General features: G+C 40.6%; 2 protein-coding genes across 2 annotated transcripts in view; one reads left to right on the top strand and one right to left on the bottom strand.

Moving 5' to 3' along the window:
- The first annotated feature begins 229 nt into the window (after positions 1-229).
- REDIC1 (regulator of DNA class I crossover intermediates 1) lies at positions 230-13,916 on the top strand. Its single transcript, XM_035127703.2, has 8 exons — positions 230-259; positions 1,503-1,638; positions 1,928-2,060; positions 5,843-6,360; positions 7,367-7,433; positions 8,780-8,840; positions 13,127-13,231; positions 13,467-13,916. Exons 1-8 carry the CDS (start codon positions 230-232, stop codon positions 13,914-13,916), a joined length of 1,500 nt encoding a protein of 499 aa, XP_034983594.2.
- The window catches only part of SLC2A13 (solute carrier family 2 member 13), a 113,672-nt gene continuing 106,472 nt past the window's right edge, over positions 13,267-20,466 (bottom strand). Inside the window, exon 11 of the mRNA XM_060279394.1 lies at positions 13,267-20,462. Coding sequence (XP_060135377.1) covers positions 20,321-20,462 — 142 coding nt within the window. The 3' untranslated portion in view covers positions 13,267-20,320. The remainder of the gene's footprint in view (positions 20,463-20,466) is intronic.

Raw genomic sequence — 20,466 nt, 5'->3', positions numbered from 1 at the left:
ATGACCTGGAAGCTATACGCCGGCTCCCTCGGCCAATAATGCGAGATGAGCGTGCAACCCCAGAGTCGGTCACGACTGGACCTAATGGTCAGGGGTCTCTTTACCTTTCTTTTATTAAACATGCAGTATGTAAATGTCTCCTAAATGTCTGCAATCATTTATTATTTCTGTATATTACAAATGTAATCACAAATTCATGTTTCTTTTAAATCTTTCAAGTAAAAGAATCATGCTCACCAAGGAGAAAAGAAAGCAGAAGGTAAGGAGGAATTACACTGAATTAGGAGGCAGGTGCAAATGTGAAAAGTGCAAATTCAAAGTGTTGGTGCTGACCTTTAAAGCCCCTAACAGCCTTGGTCCAGTATACCTGAAGGAGCGTCTCCACCCCCATCGTTCTGCCCGGACACTGAGGTCCAGTGCCGAGGGCCTTCTGGTGGTTCCCTCGTTGCGAGAAGCCAAGTTGCAGGGAACCAGGCAGAGGGCCTTCTCGGTAGTGGCACCCGCCCTGTGGAACACCCTCCCACCAGATGTCAAAGAGAAAAGCAACTACCAGACTATAGAAGACATCTGAAGGCAGCCCTGTTTAGGGAGGCTTTTAATGTTTAATAGATTATTGTATTTTATTTTTTTGTTGGAAGCCGCCCAGAGTAGCTGGGGAAACCCAGCCTGATGGGCGGGGTATAAATAATAATAATAATATATTATTATTATTATTATTATTATTATTATTATTATTATGAAGAAAAAGGGCTTGCCAGAAATTGACAACAACAGCGAAGAGAGTATTTGCATCAATGAAGTCTCGAAACAGATTAATTCTTCAGAGAGGTAGATGTGGTATTATGAAGCTATTCACAGTGTTCAAACACTCCAATTTTTCTGCTTATAGACAGAAATGTCCCGTGATTGGAAATGAGGAATTAAAAACCCATGCAAGTCAGCCATTCCCAAATCATGATTTTTTGGTTCATATTGTCAGTGCCCTTTTCAAGGTTCTACTTTCAGGCTGAATTCCTTCACAACTGCTAACTCTTCTCTTTTGCTGCCAATGGCACTACAGTCATACCTCGGTTTAAGTACGCCTCGGTTTGAGTATTTTCAGTTTAAGTACTCTGCAGACCCGTCTGGAACGGATTGATCCACTTTCCATTACTTTCAATGGGAAAGTTCGATTCAGGTTAAGTACGCTTCAGTTTAAGTACTCCACGGACCGTCTGGAACGGATTAATCCACTTTCCATTCCTTTCAATGGGAAAGTTCGCTTCAGGTTAAGTACAGACTTCCGGAACCAACTGTGTTTGTAAACCGAGGTACCACTGTAGCTGTTTTGAGGATCTTTGTGGAATGATCAAGGGAAAGTTCCTTTAAAAAAAAAAGGCCATTTGTAATTGTTTGCCACTTTGAGCATAGAAGTGGGATATACTGGTATGTATGACTAAGGGCCTGTTTCTTTAGCAAGAAAGTGTACATTGTTACGACATTTTTTCTGTCATTCTTAATAGGACTTTTTTGAAAAAGAAAAGCTTAAATCAAAGATGAAGCTGTTGGGAATTTCTCCCCTTAAAAGCTCAGCTGTCAGCTTAGATCTCCTCAATCTGTTTGTTGTTAATCAGATATCAACCAAGAAAGATTGTTCTGGTGAGTTTAACTGCAAATTTAATTGTAATTTTTTTACCATTAAAAGCATGACCATAAGAAAAATGTGGCTAAGTTCTCCAACATTCACTCCATCAAATTTACTACTTCATCAAATCTGAATCGCAACCTTTTTGTGTTAATTGAATGTCTTGCCATCTAAAAATGAAACCATAATGCTGAAAAAGTTGTAATGTTACAATTTTTTGGTCCTGCACTCTTACCAAAACATTGGATGTCCCTCTTTAATTCACTCAAAGGACTGTTAATCTTTTGAGTATTTTCATTACAGAAAATGTTCGAAAACCAGTTCATGTGGATATTAACAGAGGAGTAAAGTTCCCACTGAGAAGACACAATGTAGAACTTCCCGAGTCACCACAACATAGACAGTCTAAACCATACCAAGATGACACTGAGCACAGGTACAGCCCAATATAATTTTCTGAATTGTAATATTTTGATTCATTGTATCTGTCTACGTACCATCGTACCTACCTACCTACATATCATAGAATTTCCATAGCTGCCAAGTCTCCCGTTTTTCGCGGGAAACCCCCAGATTTTAATCCGTTTCCCGCTGTTATCCCGAATAGAAAAAAATCCCAGAAATCCCCCGGATTTCCTACCTGCCAGGGAGGCTCCATTTCGGGTGCCGCTCTTCCCATGTCTGGGCACTGGAAATCGGGCAGAGCGGCACCAGAAGTCGCTTCTACACATGTCTAGAAGTGACTTCCGGTGCCGCGTCGCTGCTGATCCCACATTTTTCAGCGGGAGACTTGGCAGCTATGCATAGAATACATTGGCATGCAGGTGCACCTATATGAAGAGTTATAGGTTCTAGCTGAAATGAAGACATCCCAGGCAAATGGTTTAATAATATCTGCACATCACAGATTCCTAGCTCTTTTTCTTATATATGCCACAATGTCTCTCACATTAAAGTGAAAATGTAAGTAGCCTATAAGAATGCTATGGAATTTTCTTATCCTTTATGAAAATCAATAGCCATGAGATGCTACCGTTTCTCTTTCTGGAGTCAGAGGGTCCCAGCAAGACAGGCTGAGAAAAGTTTTAACATTATGAAAGAATGGGAGGCAGGGCTTGGTGAGGGTGACAATGGTTGCATACAGCTTGAGCTCCTGCTTTAAACTGATTAATAGATCTTCCTGTTGGTATAAAACAGTGTGATTTTTTTTCACATTTAAAAGAAGTGTTCCATGTAGAGAGGTGTTTGGGAGCCGTCACAGCAGAAAGCTCTCTTTATTGCCCCTAGTAAAGCTATTGAGCTCAGAATCCACATTATTTATTCAAATAATAAAACATGACTTATTTATTTGGGCTCTGCATAATAAAGTGACACACCTCATTATCTTTTGCTTGGCTTGGCCTTTTGGTGCTATAATTACTATCCTTTGTTCTCCATTTGACAAAGTGGAGTCTGGGACATGAAAGTTTATGCCACAATATACAAGTTAGCTTTGACTCAAGGTCCTTGAGGAGACCACAGGCCTCCGTTTGCTGCTGTACACCTGAAGTTTGTCACTAAGGCCATGAGTAGATAGGCATAGGATTACATTGTAAGAGTTTTAATTTTGCCTGAGTCAGCATCAAGAAAGCCTAAGAATACCAAATGCCCCCTCTACTTAGTCTGATAAAGATGCAAATCTCAGTACCTCTGAAAATATGCAAAGTTTTCCACAAACAATAACACCTTGGAGGTCCTGGGCCTCAAGGAGGTTAGACTGGCCTCGACCAGGGCCAGGGCCTTTTTGGCCTTGGCCCCGGCCTGGTGGAATGCTCTGTCGCAAGAGACCCAGGGCCTTGTGGGATTTGACATCTTTCCGCAGAGCCTGCAAGATGGAGCTGTTCCGCCAGTCTGACCCCCCCTTCTTCTTTTTTTATAAGACCCCGTATGTAAGTGGCCTCCCTAACCCTTTCCATTGTCTCATATAAGACCAGCACAGTTGGGCCTGGTGAGCACTCAATATTCCCAACCCCTATTGTTATAATCCGTGGGTTGTCATCTGATTTTATTCTGCTCCAAATTTGATTTTAAGCTGTATTTTAATTGATTGTTTTGTTTTTAATGTATCACATACTTTGATGTTAGCCGCCCTGAGCCCGGTCCTGGCCGGGGAGGGCGGGGTATAAATAAAATTATTATTGTTATTACTATTAAAATTCCCTCCCATCATAATAGGATACAACAGGAGGTATTAGAAAACAGAAGAAAATATCTATCGGAAAAGCAGAACATTCAGTCCCAAGTAAGCTATGCTTATAACATGCCTACCAAGCTTTTTACGCTACACTCAGTTGCATCGCTGTTGGCTCTATGCTAGTTACAGCATAATATTTTGCATCCACCCAATGGCTCTTGCTACAATTCCTGTGAGATCTTGTACAATAAAAGTTTGTGCCCTAGTGATTTACATTTATTGCATAGTTTTGGTTAATAGTTGTCTTTCCCAAAATAGTGCTAGTGGTGGCATACATAAATCCATAATAAATATTCTAAAATAAGATTCATAAGCACACATGTCACAAAGTAAATCAGTGTATACTAGTAGAAAGTCTCAAGGCTCATTTGATTGTCTATCAGAAAAAAACCTGAGATTTCCCAGGGTTTTAGAAGTTAAGCAAGTGTCCAAGGACATACTGCATCTGCTACAAAGTGTTCTTATAATCTGTTGACAGTGCCTACAGTCTTCTCAGCCAGCAAATACTATCGGTATGTGTGAAGAACCTTGGTTTTCAAAGGCTGCCTGCGGGCAAAGGAATTTCAGTAACCCAGATGTAGACACAGCATCTGGTCTATATTTCCAGCAGTTGAATAGGTAGGGAGAGGCTTTATATTGCAAATAAAATATAATGCTGAGTGATTTTTTATCCACTTAAAAATATAATGGCTTCTGAAGTGCATAATTATATTACTTTTTGTTTGTTTTTTTGCATCTTGAAGATAAAACTTGTGCTAAGATATTACTGTACTGGGCTTCTCGTGTTTTTTGTTTTTCATATAGAGAGAATTCAGTTCTTTGTTGTTCTGAGAATTGAGATTCTAGAGTTGTTTTCACAACATATATTGTGGTATTGCTGAAACTTTGTGCAGACATTAGAGACTAGGCATGGTGAGCATATCAGAATCATGTTTCTCCTCGCACACAACTCCAGTCCTAGCATCACATGATGGATTTTCATATTTGCAGAGGGGCCTACGCTCATAGAGCCCATTGCCTGCAGGGTGCAGCTGCCCAATCTATACATTCTAATTTTGTCATGTACAGATTGCATGGCTGGGGCCTTGACATTTTTGATTACAAACCTAAGCCCATATGCAAAAGGATGATCCAATATAAGATCATTACAACATTGGTGGTTAGGAACATCAGATAAGCAACCAAACATCAGAATTGTGATCCCTACACCATGCATCTCAAACATCTACATGTTGTTTCAGGTTCTTGCATTAATCACTGTGCTTAATTTATGAATTAGCTTATGACGAAAGGGTCAGAATGCTCTAATAAATTACATAAACAAAACAGGGAATAAAGCCAAATGGACTATTGAAATGACACAGCGTGACAATCATTAGCTTCTTTTGTGTCATTAACCCATACTTGCACAAATAGGATCGTAGACAACTGTGGCTCTCAGCAAACACACTGCCTATTTTTAACAATACATTTAAAATGTATTGTTAAGTATGGCATGATAGTATTCTGAGAGCCATTATGGATCCGAACATGCTTTCACAATTCTATCACAGTATATATGATAGCCCATTAGGTATTGCATATTGCTAACATCTTTCTCTGCGCTTTTCATGCAGCAGTGCTTTATGCCTCTCCTCCTGCTACTGACAAGTTTACTGCAATGGAGCAGCAGTGACATACAGTGGTTGAACCAGTTAGTCACAACTGCTCAAAATAAGATGTTTCATATGATTCTGAAAAAGACTAAAACAAGGTCCCAGTTTCTCTTCATAATCGAGATATAACATGCTTAAAGTATTATGAACTATTAAAAAAAGGGGTAATTCCAGAGAGAGAGAGAGAGAGAGAAAATGAATGAAGGAGCTCATATTGAAGTGAGGAACATGCATGTATTTATACTAGTAATATAATATGTCAGCAGATTACATGTTGCTTAGCTGTTTAAGTGCTCACCTTTTGATTCCCCCCACCCCATCCCCACAAAGCCCAGACTATAGTAACCCACTTGGCAAGTCTCCCAAGGTCAGTGATGACACAAATTTCAGAAGCCATCGCAATGAAGAGCCACTGTTTGGGTTTGTGAATAACATATTAGAGGCTACCGCTGGTGAAAGCTCTCAAACCATTGCAGCTTTGTTTGAAGAGGAGAAACAACTGTTTCCAACGGCTCCTCCTTCTGATACCAGCCATTTTTTTGGTAACAAAAGCATCATCGATCAGCTGTTTACAGATTCAGCTAATGCAAATGAAATATCCAGAATGCATAGTCCTTACAATATAGAAGAAATGCACCAGATGTCAAGATGTGCTCACAGGTGCCCTGCTGAAAGAGACCTCAGAGGCATTTTCACAGCTCCAGAGCAGATTTTATTCCCAAACAGCCAGAGTTTAAATGCAAGCACCCAGGAGTCCATTAATCAGCCAAGAGATTACTGTATTCAAGAACGAAAGCCTGTAATGTTTTCTGAACAGCAAGAGAATGCTAAAAACTTTGGAAATACAGGTAAATGTTTATGATGGAAGAAGTAATTACAATGTAGAGGCCTTCTCATATTTAAGGAGCCCAATTAGCAAAATATCCTTTTGTTAATAGGAGTGCTTCATATGAGGGCCTGTATATCAAAGGGACCTCTTGAGGACCTATATATTGAAGGGGATACACAGAGACGCACTGCACTTACCATAGGGTCCTATTGGTAAAGACAATGTCATCTCCTAGGGTAATGTCTCTTACACACTGTATTGCTGGCTCTTGCTGTAATAAAATTGACTGACTAACTGACTTACACACTGCTTTTTCTCCATGTAAGGGAATGGCAGCCATTCACTTGTCTGGAAGAAATTAGAGGGAAGGGTTAGGTGCTGAAGCTGCACCTTACTAGGCCCAGAATCCCAACTGAGAAACAATATTTGCTTTCTCTCTAATATATCTGCTTTGCATCCCACTTAACTTTATCCCATATTACTGCATGGATTCCATCAAGAAAGAGAACAGAACCAACCTCTATGCATAGCCTCACTTCTGCACTTGTACAGAATACTTCTTGGCTTTTAAGCTTATTACCAATACCCTTGTCTTTTAAAATAAGTTACCAATATCATCATTATATGTGCAGTGCATTGGCTTCCTGCCAAATTTGGAAGTGGATTAACAACATACATAACTGTTCTGGTCATGGAGATATGGTAAGATGCAGCAACAATTATCACTGCTGGTTATCTGGTTGCATTTAGAATTAGATTACAGAGAGACATATTGATCCAAGCTTCTATACAAGTGGGGATTCCCATTCATTTCCATGGAGGAAGTCAGTGAGTGAATGGATTCCCATTAAAATTAATGGAGAAATTGTTCCAGGGAAAGTGTTCATTAAGATTCTCCACACCTAAAACACAACACATCACATCACATATGTGTGGTACATACTTGGTTGTTGTTTTGTTTTGTAAATAGCTTTAATAAATGGTTATTATGGATGTATCTGAAGTTATATAACTTTTTTTTCCAGTGGGATTTGAAAGCCAAGAGAGAAATATCAAGGTAGCAGACAGCATGCAAAATTGCTTAGAGAAAATGTAAGTCTTTGAAGCATTTGTGCTTCATTTAACCCAGGGGTTGGCAAGGTTTACCTCACCTGGGCCGGTTCACTCCCGCAGAGATCGCTCCGTGGGCCAGATCTCGTCTGTGCAGATGCGATTTCTGGCATCTGCACGGACACGATTTCTGGCATCACGGAAGCAAGTCCCCACTCTCCGCTGCGGCGGTTTAGCACAGCACGTGGGGACTCGCCAAGCGGGCAGCTCGTCGGCCATTTAAACGACCCCTGTGGGCCACTTGTGGCCCATGGACCGCAGGCTGCCAACCCGATTTAATCTTTAAAGTAGTGATATGGTGCCTGGTGCATATATGCAAGTATTTCTGTTGTGACAATCTCTATGGCACTCTGGCTCTCCAGTTTCAGTGTCCAATTCAATGTGTGCATTTTTAAAAGCCATTTGATAAAGCCACCGTGGCCAGAAAATAGTTTTACGATCCACACCTGTCAGTTTGCACACCACAGGTTAGCGGTAACCAACACGGTCCCCACCATATCTGGTGGACTACAAGCACCATAATCATTGACTCTTGGCCATGCTGCCTGGGACCGGTGGAAGCTGAAGCCCAACAATGTCTGGAGGGCAACATGTTGGTTACCCCTGCCCAAGTCATCACCTGAGGTAAAGGGTATAATCCATGATAGCAGTTAATTAGTGATAGCTTTTGTTCAGCAAAGCATCATAGATGTTTGTGTACTTACTGCAGTTTCTCAAAGTAAGTCATTGTGCAGTTGCCCTAAGGCCTAAGAGTTTTAAATTGATCTGAATGACAAAAGGACATACCAGCATATCACACTAAAGGTTAGGCTGGTGTTTGTGTTACATCAGAAGATCCCATGCTATCACTCCATTTCAGGTTGCAATATACCTCACACTCCTTCCCCAACTTTGTTTCATAACAAAAATGGTTGTGTTGGGAAATACAGCGATACCTATTGAATGCTTAGCAGTTATTATTGAGCAAGGAAACCTACTGCCTATTGTATGCAGTTATTTTGGAACAAAGATCAAGGCTGAGCATATGACTTATTTTAGAATTACAGTCTTTGGCCCCATTAGGCTAATATTTTATATGATAATGCATCTTACTCCTCTGACTTCTACTGTTATAGTGTGCCATAGAACAGGTGCTTTCAGATCATGGTCCTAGTGTTAGATCTCCACTATTCAAAAGGGTATAAACTATTCAGTTAACACTATAATTAATTTAGTTTAATTATAGCTACCATAACATGCCAAAACACCGCTAGCAATGTTAGTTTTAGTTTGGTGATAAGGGATTGAAACTGCAGTGGAGGTGACTCCCCTCTCCCGATATTTTGCAGCAGGAAGGCTGGATGGGCAGAACATAATCTGAGTAACTTGCAGATATTTCGACTTGAACAGGTAAAAGCTTTGTATGATTTGCATTGTGTGTAAAAGGAAGCAGCTTGAGTAGAATATGGCATGTTTTTGGAGCTACTTATGATCTGAACATAGAATTATTTTACGCTGTGTGGCCTCTGGTGCTGAAACCTGGCATGAAGCAAGCACATCTTGAGCACTTTTCTCATTATATAAGGAAAGGAAGTCTCTTCCAATGAGCTTAGCTTGGGCTCTTGACTATTCCTTAATTGTCTGAATATTGGTTGGTGGGGTACACCAAATTGCAAGCAAAATTCTTTAGGGGTATGTTTTGAAGAGTAAATTTTCAAAAAAAATGCTCCAGGTTAGCAGTACTACTTAGAGGAGCACGACTCACATTTGTTTCAAACACTGCATTTCATGCCACTTTACTGAGAATTACAGTGAGGGGGGAAAGTATTTGATCCCCTGCTAAATTTGCCCGTTTGCCCTCTGACGAAGAAATGACCAGTCCATAATTTTAATGGTAGGTTTATTGTAGCTGTGAGAGACAGAATAACAACAGGAAAACCCCAAAAAACCCAGAAGACAAAAGTCAGAGATTGATGTGCATTATAATGAGTGAAATAAATATTTGATCCCTTTGCAAAATATGACTTAGGACTTGGTGGCAAAACCCTTGTTGGCAATTACAGAGGTCAGACTTTCTTGTAGGTGACCACCAGGTTTGCACACATCTCAGGAGGTATTTTGTCCCACTCCTCTTTGCAGATCCTCTCCAAGTCGGTAAGATATCGAGGCTGATGTGTAGCTACTCAAACCTTCAGCTCCCTCCTCAGATTTTCGAAGGGATTAAGGTCTGGACACTGGCTAGGCCACTCTAAGACCTTAATGTGCTTCTTCTTGAGCCACTCCTTTGTTGCCTTGGCCGTGTGTTTTGGGCCATTGTCATGCTGGAATACCCATCCTCGACCCATTTTCAATGCTCACCCAAGATTTGATGATACATGGTCCCGTCCATTGTCCCTTCAATGCGGTGAAGGTGTCCTGTCCCCTTAGCAGAAAAACACACCCAAACCATAATATGTCCCCATCCATGTTTGACGGTGGGGATGGTGTTCTTGGGGTTGTAGGCAGCATCCCTCCTCCTCCAAACACAGCGAGTTGAGTTGATGCCAAAGTGCTTGATTTTGGTCTCATCTGACCACAACACTTTCACCCAGTTCTCCTCTGGATCATTCAGATGTGCATTGGCAAACTGCAGACAGGCCTGTACATGTGTTGTCTTGAGCAAGGGGACCTTGTGGGCTATGCAATATCTCAATCCTTCACAGCGTAGTGTGTTACCAACTGTTTTCATGGTGACTATGTTCCCTGAGATCATTGACAAGTTCCCCCTGTGTAGTTCTGGGCTGCTTCATCACCGTTCTCATGATCATTGCAACTCCACGAGATGAGATCTTGCATGGAGCCCCAGACCGAGGGAGGTTGACAGTTATTTTGTGTTTCTTCCATTTGCGAATTAATGCACCAACTGTTGTCACCTTCTCACCAAGCTGCTTGGCAATAGTCTTGTAGCCCAGTCCAGCCTTGTGCAGGTCTACAATCCTGTCCCTGACATCCTTGGACAGCTCTTTGGTCTTGGTCATGGTGGCTACTTTGGAATCTGCTGGATTGATTGCTTCTGTCAACAGGTGTCTTTTGTACAGGTACTGTAACAAGCTGGGAATACAGGTAAGACCTCTCCCTTACAGCAGTTGCTTCTAACCTCAGCTCGTTACATACAGTGAAGATACCAGGTAGCCTGACATCTGGCTGGTTGATAAGAGGATCAAATACTTATTTCACTCATTATAATGCACATCAATCTCTGACTTTTGTCTTCTGGGTTTTTCCCTGTTGTTATTCTGTCTCTCCCAGTTACAATAAACCTACCATTAAAATTATGGACTGGTCATTTCTTCATCAGAGGGCAAACAGGCAAATTTAGCAGGAGATCAAATACTACCCCCCCCACTGTATGTGTAAACAGACACATCAAGATGCTAACTAAACTGGGAATCAGAATTGATTGTGGGTGGAGCTGAGAATGCAAAAAAGAAAGCAGGGACAAACTGATGGAATATTACAGCTGAGAATGTAGATGGCAATACAGGTAGCAGGCAAGCAGGTAGATACTATGGAACTCCAGGACAAGATAGCATCATGCAGGTTGTTTCCCGCCCTACCCTGGCATTCACGATGCCTCTGTGGGCATGGTGAAATGAACACAGTGACATGTGTTTTCTTAACTACACATGGACAGAGTAACTCGCTGTTGGGTTCCCATTTTGTTGGCCAAGCCACATTCGTTGTCACATCTAGATCAGCCTATAGAATCAGCCCTTAAGAATTCAGTGGGAGCAAAAGGCTAAGTGAAAAAGAGAGATCAGTGTTTCCCAAGCTTGGATAGCTCACTCAGTAGAGCATGAGACTCTTAATCTTATGGTCATTGTTTTGGGCTCCATGTTGGACAAAATATTATTGCATTGCAGGGATTGGATTTGATGGCCCGCATGGGCACTTCCAACTATATGATTCCAACTATATGATTCCGTGACAGCTCTTTGCTCCTTCTTTTCTAGCTCTGCTATAACATCAAAACAATTATTAAAGTTAGTATAATTTGGAATCAGTATGACAAATGCAGTTATAAGTATGTGTAGCTTTTACCTGGGTTACCTTGGAGTGGAATTTTGATTTATTTTTTCAAGTATAAAATTGACAGCCCTTTCTATAGATTACCTGACATGGCAAGCATCAAGACCTTGACATTTTAGTTATTTTCTCAAACTCAGTATGATAAAATGTTATGTTCTGTATAGAGAATGGCATTAGTATGTTGGCAACCGACTTGTTTTTATGAGTATGATTCAGCTGTTAAGGGGGAGTTAATTATGAAGTGGGAAACTATTACTAACCCAAAGAGGACTGGCTAATTGCCACTCATCACTCCTGTGGAAAGTGGGCAAATTCCCAAGGATTTGAAGGTTGTAATGAGGAGAAACAGTATTTTGATTTTCCTGAAGTGTTTTATTATTTTATAAATTAATTTGTCTGTTTTATTTATTCATTGATCTATATCCCACCCTTCCTCCCAAAAGGGCCCATACTTTCTAGATAATCTTTCAGCTTCCAACATATTGAAACACAGCGCATTACAAGAACAAAAGCATAGTGTAAAACACCACATGGCTCATCTCAAATGTGTGGGACAAGAGCCTATGTGCTGCTCACGATATACTTGAGTGCTACCCTTCCCAATCAGTTCAGGGCTTATTTCTCTTGTGTGTGTGATTGTGATAAGGGAAAAGCTGAAATATTAGAGACTGTTCTCATTCTGCAGTGGTCCAGTTGCCTGCCATTCCACCCAAACTGCTCTCAGCAAATCTGAGGGCCACACCCCTAGAGTACATATGGAGAAGGGAGCTAGATCACTGTAGAAGCAGAATTTGGAAAGATCAAATCAACTTGGTTCAGGCAGTGGAGCTGCACAGATGAAGAGCAAGATGATTACCCTAATCATACTCTCCATTTTTAATAGCATCAGATGTTGAATAAACTCATTTGTCTCATCTGGTGGTGAAAAGATAACTTACCTGGTTCAGATCAGGACAGAGGAACAGCCTAGAATGATGGAGATACAGGAGAAAACAATGTAGCACAAGACTCCCCACCTGCAGCTTCAGGTGAGGGAAGAAATAGGAGAATGTGAGCTGCTTAGTGCAATATCATTGGATCCCAATTTATGGGATTTGCCTGAAACAGAATTGATGAACCCAAAGTAAAATGTACAGTAAATGAAGTTAGACTAACATCATCTTTAATTTTCTCAAAAAAAAACTAACAACAATCCGAGAAAGGAATTCTGCAATTACTATGATCAGCATTCGAAGCATGGAAAACAAAAAGGTCAGTACTAATTTCAGATTCCTTAATTTTCTTAATGGTCAAGAACAGCAGAACACATGTTATTTAAGTTTGAGTATCTCAGTTAATGAGTTGTAATGTAGCTTTAACTCTTCTTAAATAGGTAAACCACTGGGCGGAACAAACCTATGAGGGTGAGGAGGGAGAATCTGCGGTGAAAGATATCCTCCAGTTCAAAGCCATATGGGGCTCTTGACAACAGAGCAAAATATTGTGTTCTTTAATCCCCCCAACTGTCCCTTGCCACTTAGTCATTTTTGTTTTTTAAAAAATGTTTCCCTCCCATTGGTTCTAAAAGATGGGAAAATTAGACACCATTCTTTTAGAAAAGTTTGTTAGTGCTTAGAATTTTGCTTCAGAATGAGATATATATTGTTTCAGATGAAGAATCTCAGCTAAGCAACCAGTCACCTAGTTATTCTCCAAACCGAACAGAGAGCTATGCCACTACTACATCTGCTGAGGTAAAGCGAGGCAAATATTGCCATAACTGAGTTTATCCAAGTGTCTGGGGATAAGCAGGGGTGCCAATGGTTTTTGTTTTTTGTTTAAACCCAGTAGATTGTATATATTTATGAGCAGGGTTGAATGCAGCAGGGTCACATAAACGCCAAAAATCATTCCTATATGACATTAACTATAATGGTGATTCACTGGACCCAGACGTGCACGATTAAACCAACAATTCTGTTTCAACAGTCTGAAGAGGAAGAGCAGGATGGAAGAGCATTGTGTTACTTTGAGAACTCTTTTGGCAATCCACTTTCAGTTTCAGGAAATCAAAAGCTGCAGTGCAGTTGCCAGTCAATGGCCATGCATTCCATTTTCCTCGACAAGGAAACAACTGACATTCATCTCCAGGCAAAACCAGCCAGGCCTCTGAAAAAAGATATGTTGCGCAGAGCTCAAACACACAGATCATGTGAAAATAAACATGCTAATTTTAAGGCGCAGCTCAACGCTTGGTCGCAAACAGAGACACGTGCTGATAAAATAGAAAAATCTGATGCAGCCGTGCAATGCAATATAATAATGCAGGCTTGCAGCTGTAATAATGTGCCATCCTCTGTCCATAGTGCTGAAATCAACACTTCCGCCAGCAAGGTAGAGACCACTGGAGGGCAGAACATTCCTGCAGATGAAAGCTGAAGTGCTGCTCTGAGAAGCACCCATTTGTTGAGAGTTAAGAGTTTGTCTCTTGAAACAGAACATGGCAAAATAAACTTAGGCATTCTGGATTATAGTAATAAAGGGGAGGCGTGTGATTAAATAAAGAAGTCATTTCAAATCAATCCATATGCTTATTAGCTGTTCAATAAATATGGGAGTTTTGACCGATTTATTCTTTCTAAAGAATGTGGACACATATTTGTCCTGCTCAGACATACATAGTTAAATCCCTTGGCCACAATCAAACACAGGGTTAAATGTACACTACAGTGACTGTAACAGGCTTAAGCATGGTTAACTCAGTGTTAATTGGAGCCAGTTTAAATATGGTGTGTTGCGTTGGGTGGCAACCTCTTTTCCACAGCTGTTTGCCCCCCCCAAAAAAACCCCAGTGTATCCTTCTGTAGTATACACAACTGATAACATATTATGGTAAAAGAAATGTCTCTGTGTTTTCATTCTGCCTTTTTCTTCTTAAAGACAATGGACCAATTTAGAGGTAACAAGTTGCTTGGACAAACCATGGTTTGTTGGTAGATAAACAAGCTTGAACAAGCCCTCTTCTACCCCATCCCTCAACCTTCTCCACGTGTGCTCAGCTGCAGAAGAAACTTACAGGTTTCTTAAGCCATATTTGCCTGTGATCTCCAAACTGGAGAACTGTGGTTTAAGCACTGGCTACAAGCAAAATTAGTTTGCAGTGCTGGTTGGGGGGCAGCACTTAAAACACAGTTTCTGGGTTTATATTCAAAAACTGCGGTTTATAAAACTGGGTTACCTCTGCAGCTGACAGTGCAAAAAGAAGAGGAATGGAAAGGGACAGGATAGGGCAAGCTTGTTGCTTCTTCATGTGCCAAGAAACTGATGGCTTGGAAAAGGCCCCTTACATCTGAATAGGATCATGGAAAAGGGAGTCTTTATATAGAACAATTTGTTTCCACCTCTGTTGTCAACACACAAAATACACTTTTCATTATCTGCATTAGACATTGCTAAACAGGAACATAGAAATTCATTGTGCAATTAGAACTGTTAACCAAAGTTACTTCATTGTAATCTGCTATTGCATAAACATTATGAATGGTAGTATATAAAATAAATACATATTCCAAAACATCATTTCTCAGCCATTCAACTTAATTTAACCACTATTGGCTTTTACTTTGTTTGGATGTTTTTATTGAGCCTGAAAGGTTGATATTCACTCTTATTTTATTCAGTAACTATGTGATCTGCAATCTGAAATAAAATTGTTTTCTTTTACTCTCTCTTCTTTGAAACATAACTCTGCTAAGGCAACCAAATCCTCTATTAGCTGTATTCCCTGCTTCAGTACTGCCAGATCAGTGTCAGTCAACCCTGACAAGCTATGGCTGAACAGAAACTCCACTTTTATTTTAAACTCTGGCCTTCTGATTATTTTCCACGATCCCATTTTGTTAGGAAATGTTTTGGGTCAGAAGAGAGACATTAACTGTTGTTCTTTAAGTACTGCAAGAAAGGCAGGGATTATCTGAAGGTTAATATGCTGTGACTTTTTCCTTCTCAGTGAGCATTGTTGAAAGATTTGCTGACCCTGTTTCAGCTGGGTGCTTCTGTTTATACGTTTCTTATTCAGGAGACCTTTTCATGTAAAAGGTGTGTGTGTGTGTGTGTGTGTGTGTGTGTGTGTGTGTGTGTGTGTGTTCTCTGGCATTCAAACCGTGTTTTAAAGCACCAGAAGCAGATCCACACATAAAACAACAACAATAACAACAATTTTCCTTGACAGGCAACACACAAACCAGTAGACGTTGGCCAAGTAGGGATTGCTAGGAGTTTCTACTGCAGGATATTCCAGGGTGCTATAATTCCTACATGACTGAAAACTGAAAGAGCTTCTTTTAGAATCTACAGCAACCTGCTGGCAGAGAAAGAATCCAGAACAAAGACACAAGATTATTTTCTTTATTTGGTCCTTTCCATCTTCTGCAGGCAAGCTTTAAATGTCCATTCTGGGCTTACCAATCTCATCAGTCCTGGTAACTAAACTGCCTTGCACTCAACTTTTATGTATTAAGAATCAATTCAATAAGCACATTTCAGCAATGCAAGCAAAAAGAAGAGTATCAATTATACATCAGAAGAGTGTATATATTATATATAAACTGGGATGCATGTGATAACTCTAATTACTGAAGTTAATAATATTGTTTCCAAAAGTTGTGAGCTGAAAGTCTTTCCTTTTACTAATAAACGTGCAACATTTTTGTTCTTACCAATTTGCAATAATAATAATAATAATAATAATAATAATAATAATAATAATATATTATTATTTATACCCCGCCCATCTGGCTGGGTCTCCCCCGCCACTCTGGGCGGCTTCCGACACACATCAAAATACATTAAAATATCACAGACTAATGCTGAGCTTACATGGACAAAGCCATCTCTTCAAATACAAAACTAAGGAGTGGTTTGCACTGCCTTTCTCGTCTGAGCAACCAGCAGCCTTAAAGGATTCAAGTTCCTTGTTGGAATACTTGTTTGGCTGGAGTGCTGCAAGGAAAAGGTGGGGTTTTCCGGTCCAAATGCACAGTATGGGAGCAAAGATATTCTAAGCTAGCATTTCTTAAGGTCACTGTGCCTTTGGGTGCTGAATGATAACCAAGAACCAGAAAATGAAGTGTTTCCCATCCTGTAAGTGCAACGTGAGATGCTGTGCCTGTGTATTCTCTACCTGCCATGCAAATGTTACAGAATACAAGGTATTCTATGGTAGCACTAGCTGAAGCTGCATAAAACATACAGGAAGAGGAAAAGCCTTTTTAGATCTATTGGTTGTGTATGTTTGTACAGTCTCTGAATTCACCTCGGGGCACTGCAACATGGATTCACCGCTGTTGCCCATCCATTCTCTTCTCAGCCTCTACACAAATCAAAACACATTTTCATCAGGGCACAGTCCCCACATAGCTAAGTCATTTCAAGAGTGCTTTGGCAGTTTATCATGGAAAATATTTAGGAATGCACCCCCTTAAAGATACAGCTGGTTTTCAGTGCATGACTGCAAAACAGTTAACAGGTTCCCTGACAGGCTCTCAGTCCCAAAAGAACATTTCCATTGAACGTCTCACTTGGTTGAAGGAAGGCACATAGAACATGCCCTTATAAATCACACTACCTATACTTTATAATGTATTTTAATATAATCTATGGTGCATCAATTGCTACCTACGGTACTTAGATCTTTTCACTTTGTTGAAGTGCATGCTAAAAGAACTTGAAAACCTAATGTGTAAATCATTCGAAATCCAATTTCAAAAGGCCCCATGGACTGAAGATTAGTAAATATTCTACGCTGTATTTGTCTCACCCTTGTGGGATTTAAAGGCTGGAAGACAAGCTCACCCCAGAGTAACTTTCACATGAGAAACCTTTCACAAGCATAGATCTAATTAGTGCAGCTGATTTCTGATAGGAGATCACGCATCTTCATTGACCATATGTTATCTCATATATATGTGTGTGTGCGTGTGTGTGTGTATGCATGCTCCTACTTTTGTCAGCACTAAACTATCAAGCTGGTTATATATGGGCAAGGCTAAGGCTCAAGGAAATCCTAATCACATGATCTCATTTGCATTTTGGCTCTACTATTGTAGTCATGGTTACCAGGAGCCAGAGCAAGTTTCTTAATGTAGAGGAGCATACCTCCCAAGCTGGCTTTCTTGTCATAGAAATGAATTTATCAACTAGGCACCATGACCAAGCATGGAAATTCCATATGCAGGGCAACAGCTGTTTGGCCCAGCATAAGGATACTTCACGAAGAATAAATGTTTCCTTTTAGAAACCTGTGGTCCTAGGCTTGTTTGTGCTGTTTGTATCTGTTCTCTGAATTCTGTACTGCATGGTTTTAATTGAAAAACTCTTTTCATCATTCTTCAGCTGCTTATATCTCACTATGATTTTTTTTAATTATTTCGTTTTTCAAATTAGAATTTTACATTCAAATATCTAACATACAACATAAAGAGAAGATTCCAAATATTCTCCAGGACTTCCCTCCTCCCCTTTGTGGGTCCTATTATTAATCATTTCCTCCTGCATCTTTCATAATAATCCAAATCTTTTACATCTCCATTATATCCAAAATTCACCATTAAACTACAAGGGTTAGTCCAATCCTACTAACGATTTTAACTGTTTGCAATGGTTTTTAAGGTAAACAATAGTTTTTAAGGTAAATTTTCCCTATTCCTGATTTCTGACTCTTCCGGTCATTTTTTGCCATTTTGGCACAATCCATCAACTTAATCTGCTATTCTTCTCCCGTCGGGGCTTTGTCCTCTTTCCAACTCTGGGCCAATAACATCTGCACAGCTGTGGTTGCATACATAAATAGTATTTTCTGCTCCTTTGGGATTTTGATATCTCACTATGAAATCTAATGCATTTGGAAAGGGCAAGGTCCAGTTGTGCAGATACAGACACTGATTCTCCAGCAGGAAGCTATCTAACTAAATAACCATTTCCAAAACTCAATTTGCTTGCAAGAGGATTTGATTTCCAGGCTGCATTCCACACAGGCTCCTTTGTCAGCTGCATCCGTCACCTCAAAAAGGGCCTTCAAACCTTTGCCAAAAAGTGGTCAGTTCCAACAGAATTAATAGTACTGCCAAGCAAATATGGCCACATGGTCCAGAATCAACATCCAACCTTTAATAGTTATTCTTCCCCAGTAACGTTCCATAAAGTGGTGCCATCAGTGTTACCTTCAAAAATCAATCTGCTCATATAGAGGGTGAGCAATCTTATGAAGGGTTTTAGCATAGCCTTTTGTGGTTCTTTCGCACACAGGCAGTGCAATCCTAAGCATGTTTACTCAGGAGTAAGTCCTCCTGAGTTCTATGAGGCATTCTCCCTAGTAAGTGCATTTAGGATTGCAGACCAAGATTGGAAATTGCTTGGGGTAGGGATTTTTGCTATGCCGTTGACAATGCTATTTATACAACAATTATTTCAAAATGTATGCAAGACACCATATGAGTAAAAGCAAGCAGTGCTCGGTTATGTTGTTCCATATTTAAATACTACTTTTGTTCACTAGGAAGCAGTTTGAAGTTGTATATATTACACTGGCTAGTAATATTAATATTAATAATAACAATAATTCATTTATATGCCGCCCATCTGACTGGACTGCCCCCGCCACCCTGGACAGCCTCCAGAAAATTAAAACATCAAACACAGTAAGATGTCAAACATTAAAAACTTCCCTCTACAGGACTGCCTTCAGGTGTCTTCTAAAAGTCAGAGAGTTGTTTATTTCCTGCATATCTGATGGGAAGGCGTTCCATGGGCCAGGCGCCACTACCAAGAAGGCGGCCCTCTGCACATTTCCATATTCCAAGGAACTGTGATTAGTAGTGTGTCTCTGCTACATAAATATGCTCATGTTGGATAATATGCGAAGTAGCCCTATGAACACTGTCAGAAGGGTAGACCTCATAAGGTCACCTTTGATCAATGTTCTCGCCAGTGATGCACACTGAAGAGAAAAAAAGGCTGATTGTCACATGGAATCTGGCGTCTGTGACCACGCCGTATGTGGCACCGAAGTCACCAACCCACTTCACTCATATGTTATAGATGCTCCCCCATCCAAAAGGAGACGCCAATTTCAGAGCCTATATGAAGGCAACGGCAATTCCAGTTGCTGTTTCCTAGGATACCTGAGTCTCCTGACTCTGCATCCCCTTATCCAGATTAATCTGAATTTTGTGGCAGCAGCTGCATTCTGCCGAGATGCCTGCTTGCTCACCATAAGCATATGTAAATAGCAAAAATTTAAAAACCTTGCTGTTAAGAATGAAGCCAGTGGAGCAGAATCGTTGGGAGACAATCATTCTTTGGAATCTCGTTCGGGCCCTCCATCTCCAGATCTAAAGCTTTCACATTTCCCCAATGAATCAGATACGTAGTAATGATTTCTGACCCTACAGGGAAGTTTTATTTAAAAGCTATCAGGCAGGGGGCATAAGCCATCTTCCTCTCTAGCTCATAAGAAAATTGCTTACTCCATTGCGGCTACTTTTATGTTATCTCCGACGACTCTCTTTTCCAAGTAATAAGCAAGCAGCAGGTGCCGCTGACTTGTGACTTTGCTTTGATGCCACTACACAGCACACAACATCCCCCTCCCCACCTCTCCCCGACAAGTTCATTAGGCAGGATTGCGTCAAAGCACCAGGGAATAGCAGGAGGGGAAGCAGTACTTGCACCCACGCAGAAAAAAGGTTTCGCTGTCATCTTGCATCGGTGGTATTCAGGGAAGATGCAAAATCATCAAGTCTACTGTGTTTAGACTGGATCAGCAGGACGGGCAATTATTATCTTTAAGTTGAGGGCGGGATCCACTTTCCGCACACCCAGAAAGCTTTGGGTCTCAAGTTCTTCGTGCAGAACCTCCTCATGCTGCATGGCAAACCTTGCTGAAACTGAGGGTAGCTTGAAAAGCAGTCTGCATGGCAGGACCTCCTAG

The sequence above is a fragment of the Zootoca vivipara genome, chromosome 10 (genome assembly GCF_963506605.1).
Source record: "Zootoca vivipara chromosome 10, rZooViv1.1, whole genome shotgun sequence".
NCBI lineage: Eukaryota > Metazoa > Chordata > Lepidosauria > Squamata > Lacertidae > Zootoca > Zootoca vivipara.
This window is presented reverse-complemented; position numbering and strand designations above follow the sequence as displayed.

What these genes read in the sequence shown, in the direction of transcription:
- REDIC1 (XM_035127703.2), top strand. Translation starts at nt 230, where the DNA reads ATGCTCACCAAGGAGAAAAGAAAGCAGAAG. An exon ending in AGGAGAAAAGAAAGCAGAAG is followed by an intron (nt 260 to 1,502) that starts GTAAGGAGGAAT and finishes CATTCTTAATAG; the next exon opens with GACTTTTTTGAAAAAGAAAA. An exon ending in AGATATTTCGACTTGAACAG is followed by an intron (nt 8,841 to 13,126) that starts GTAAAAGCTTTG and finishes ATTTTGCTTCAG; the next exon opens with AATGAGATATATATTGTTTC.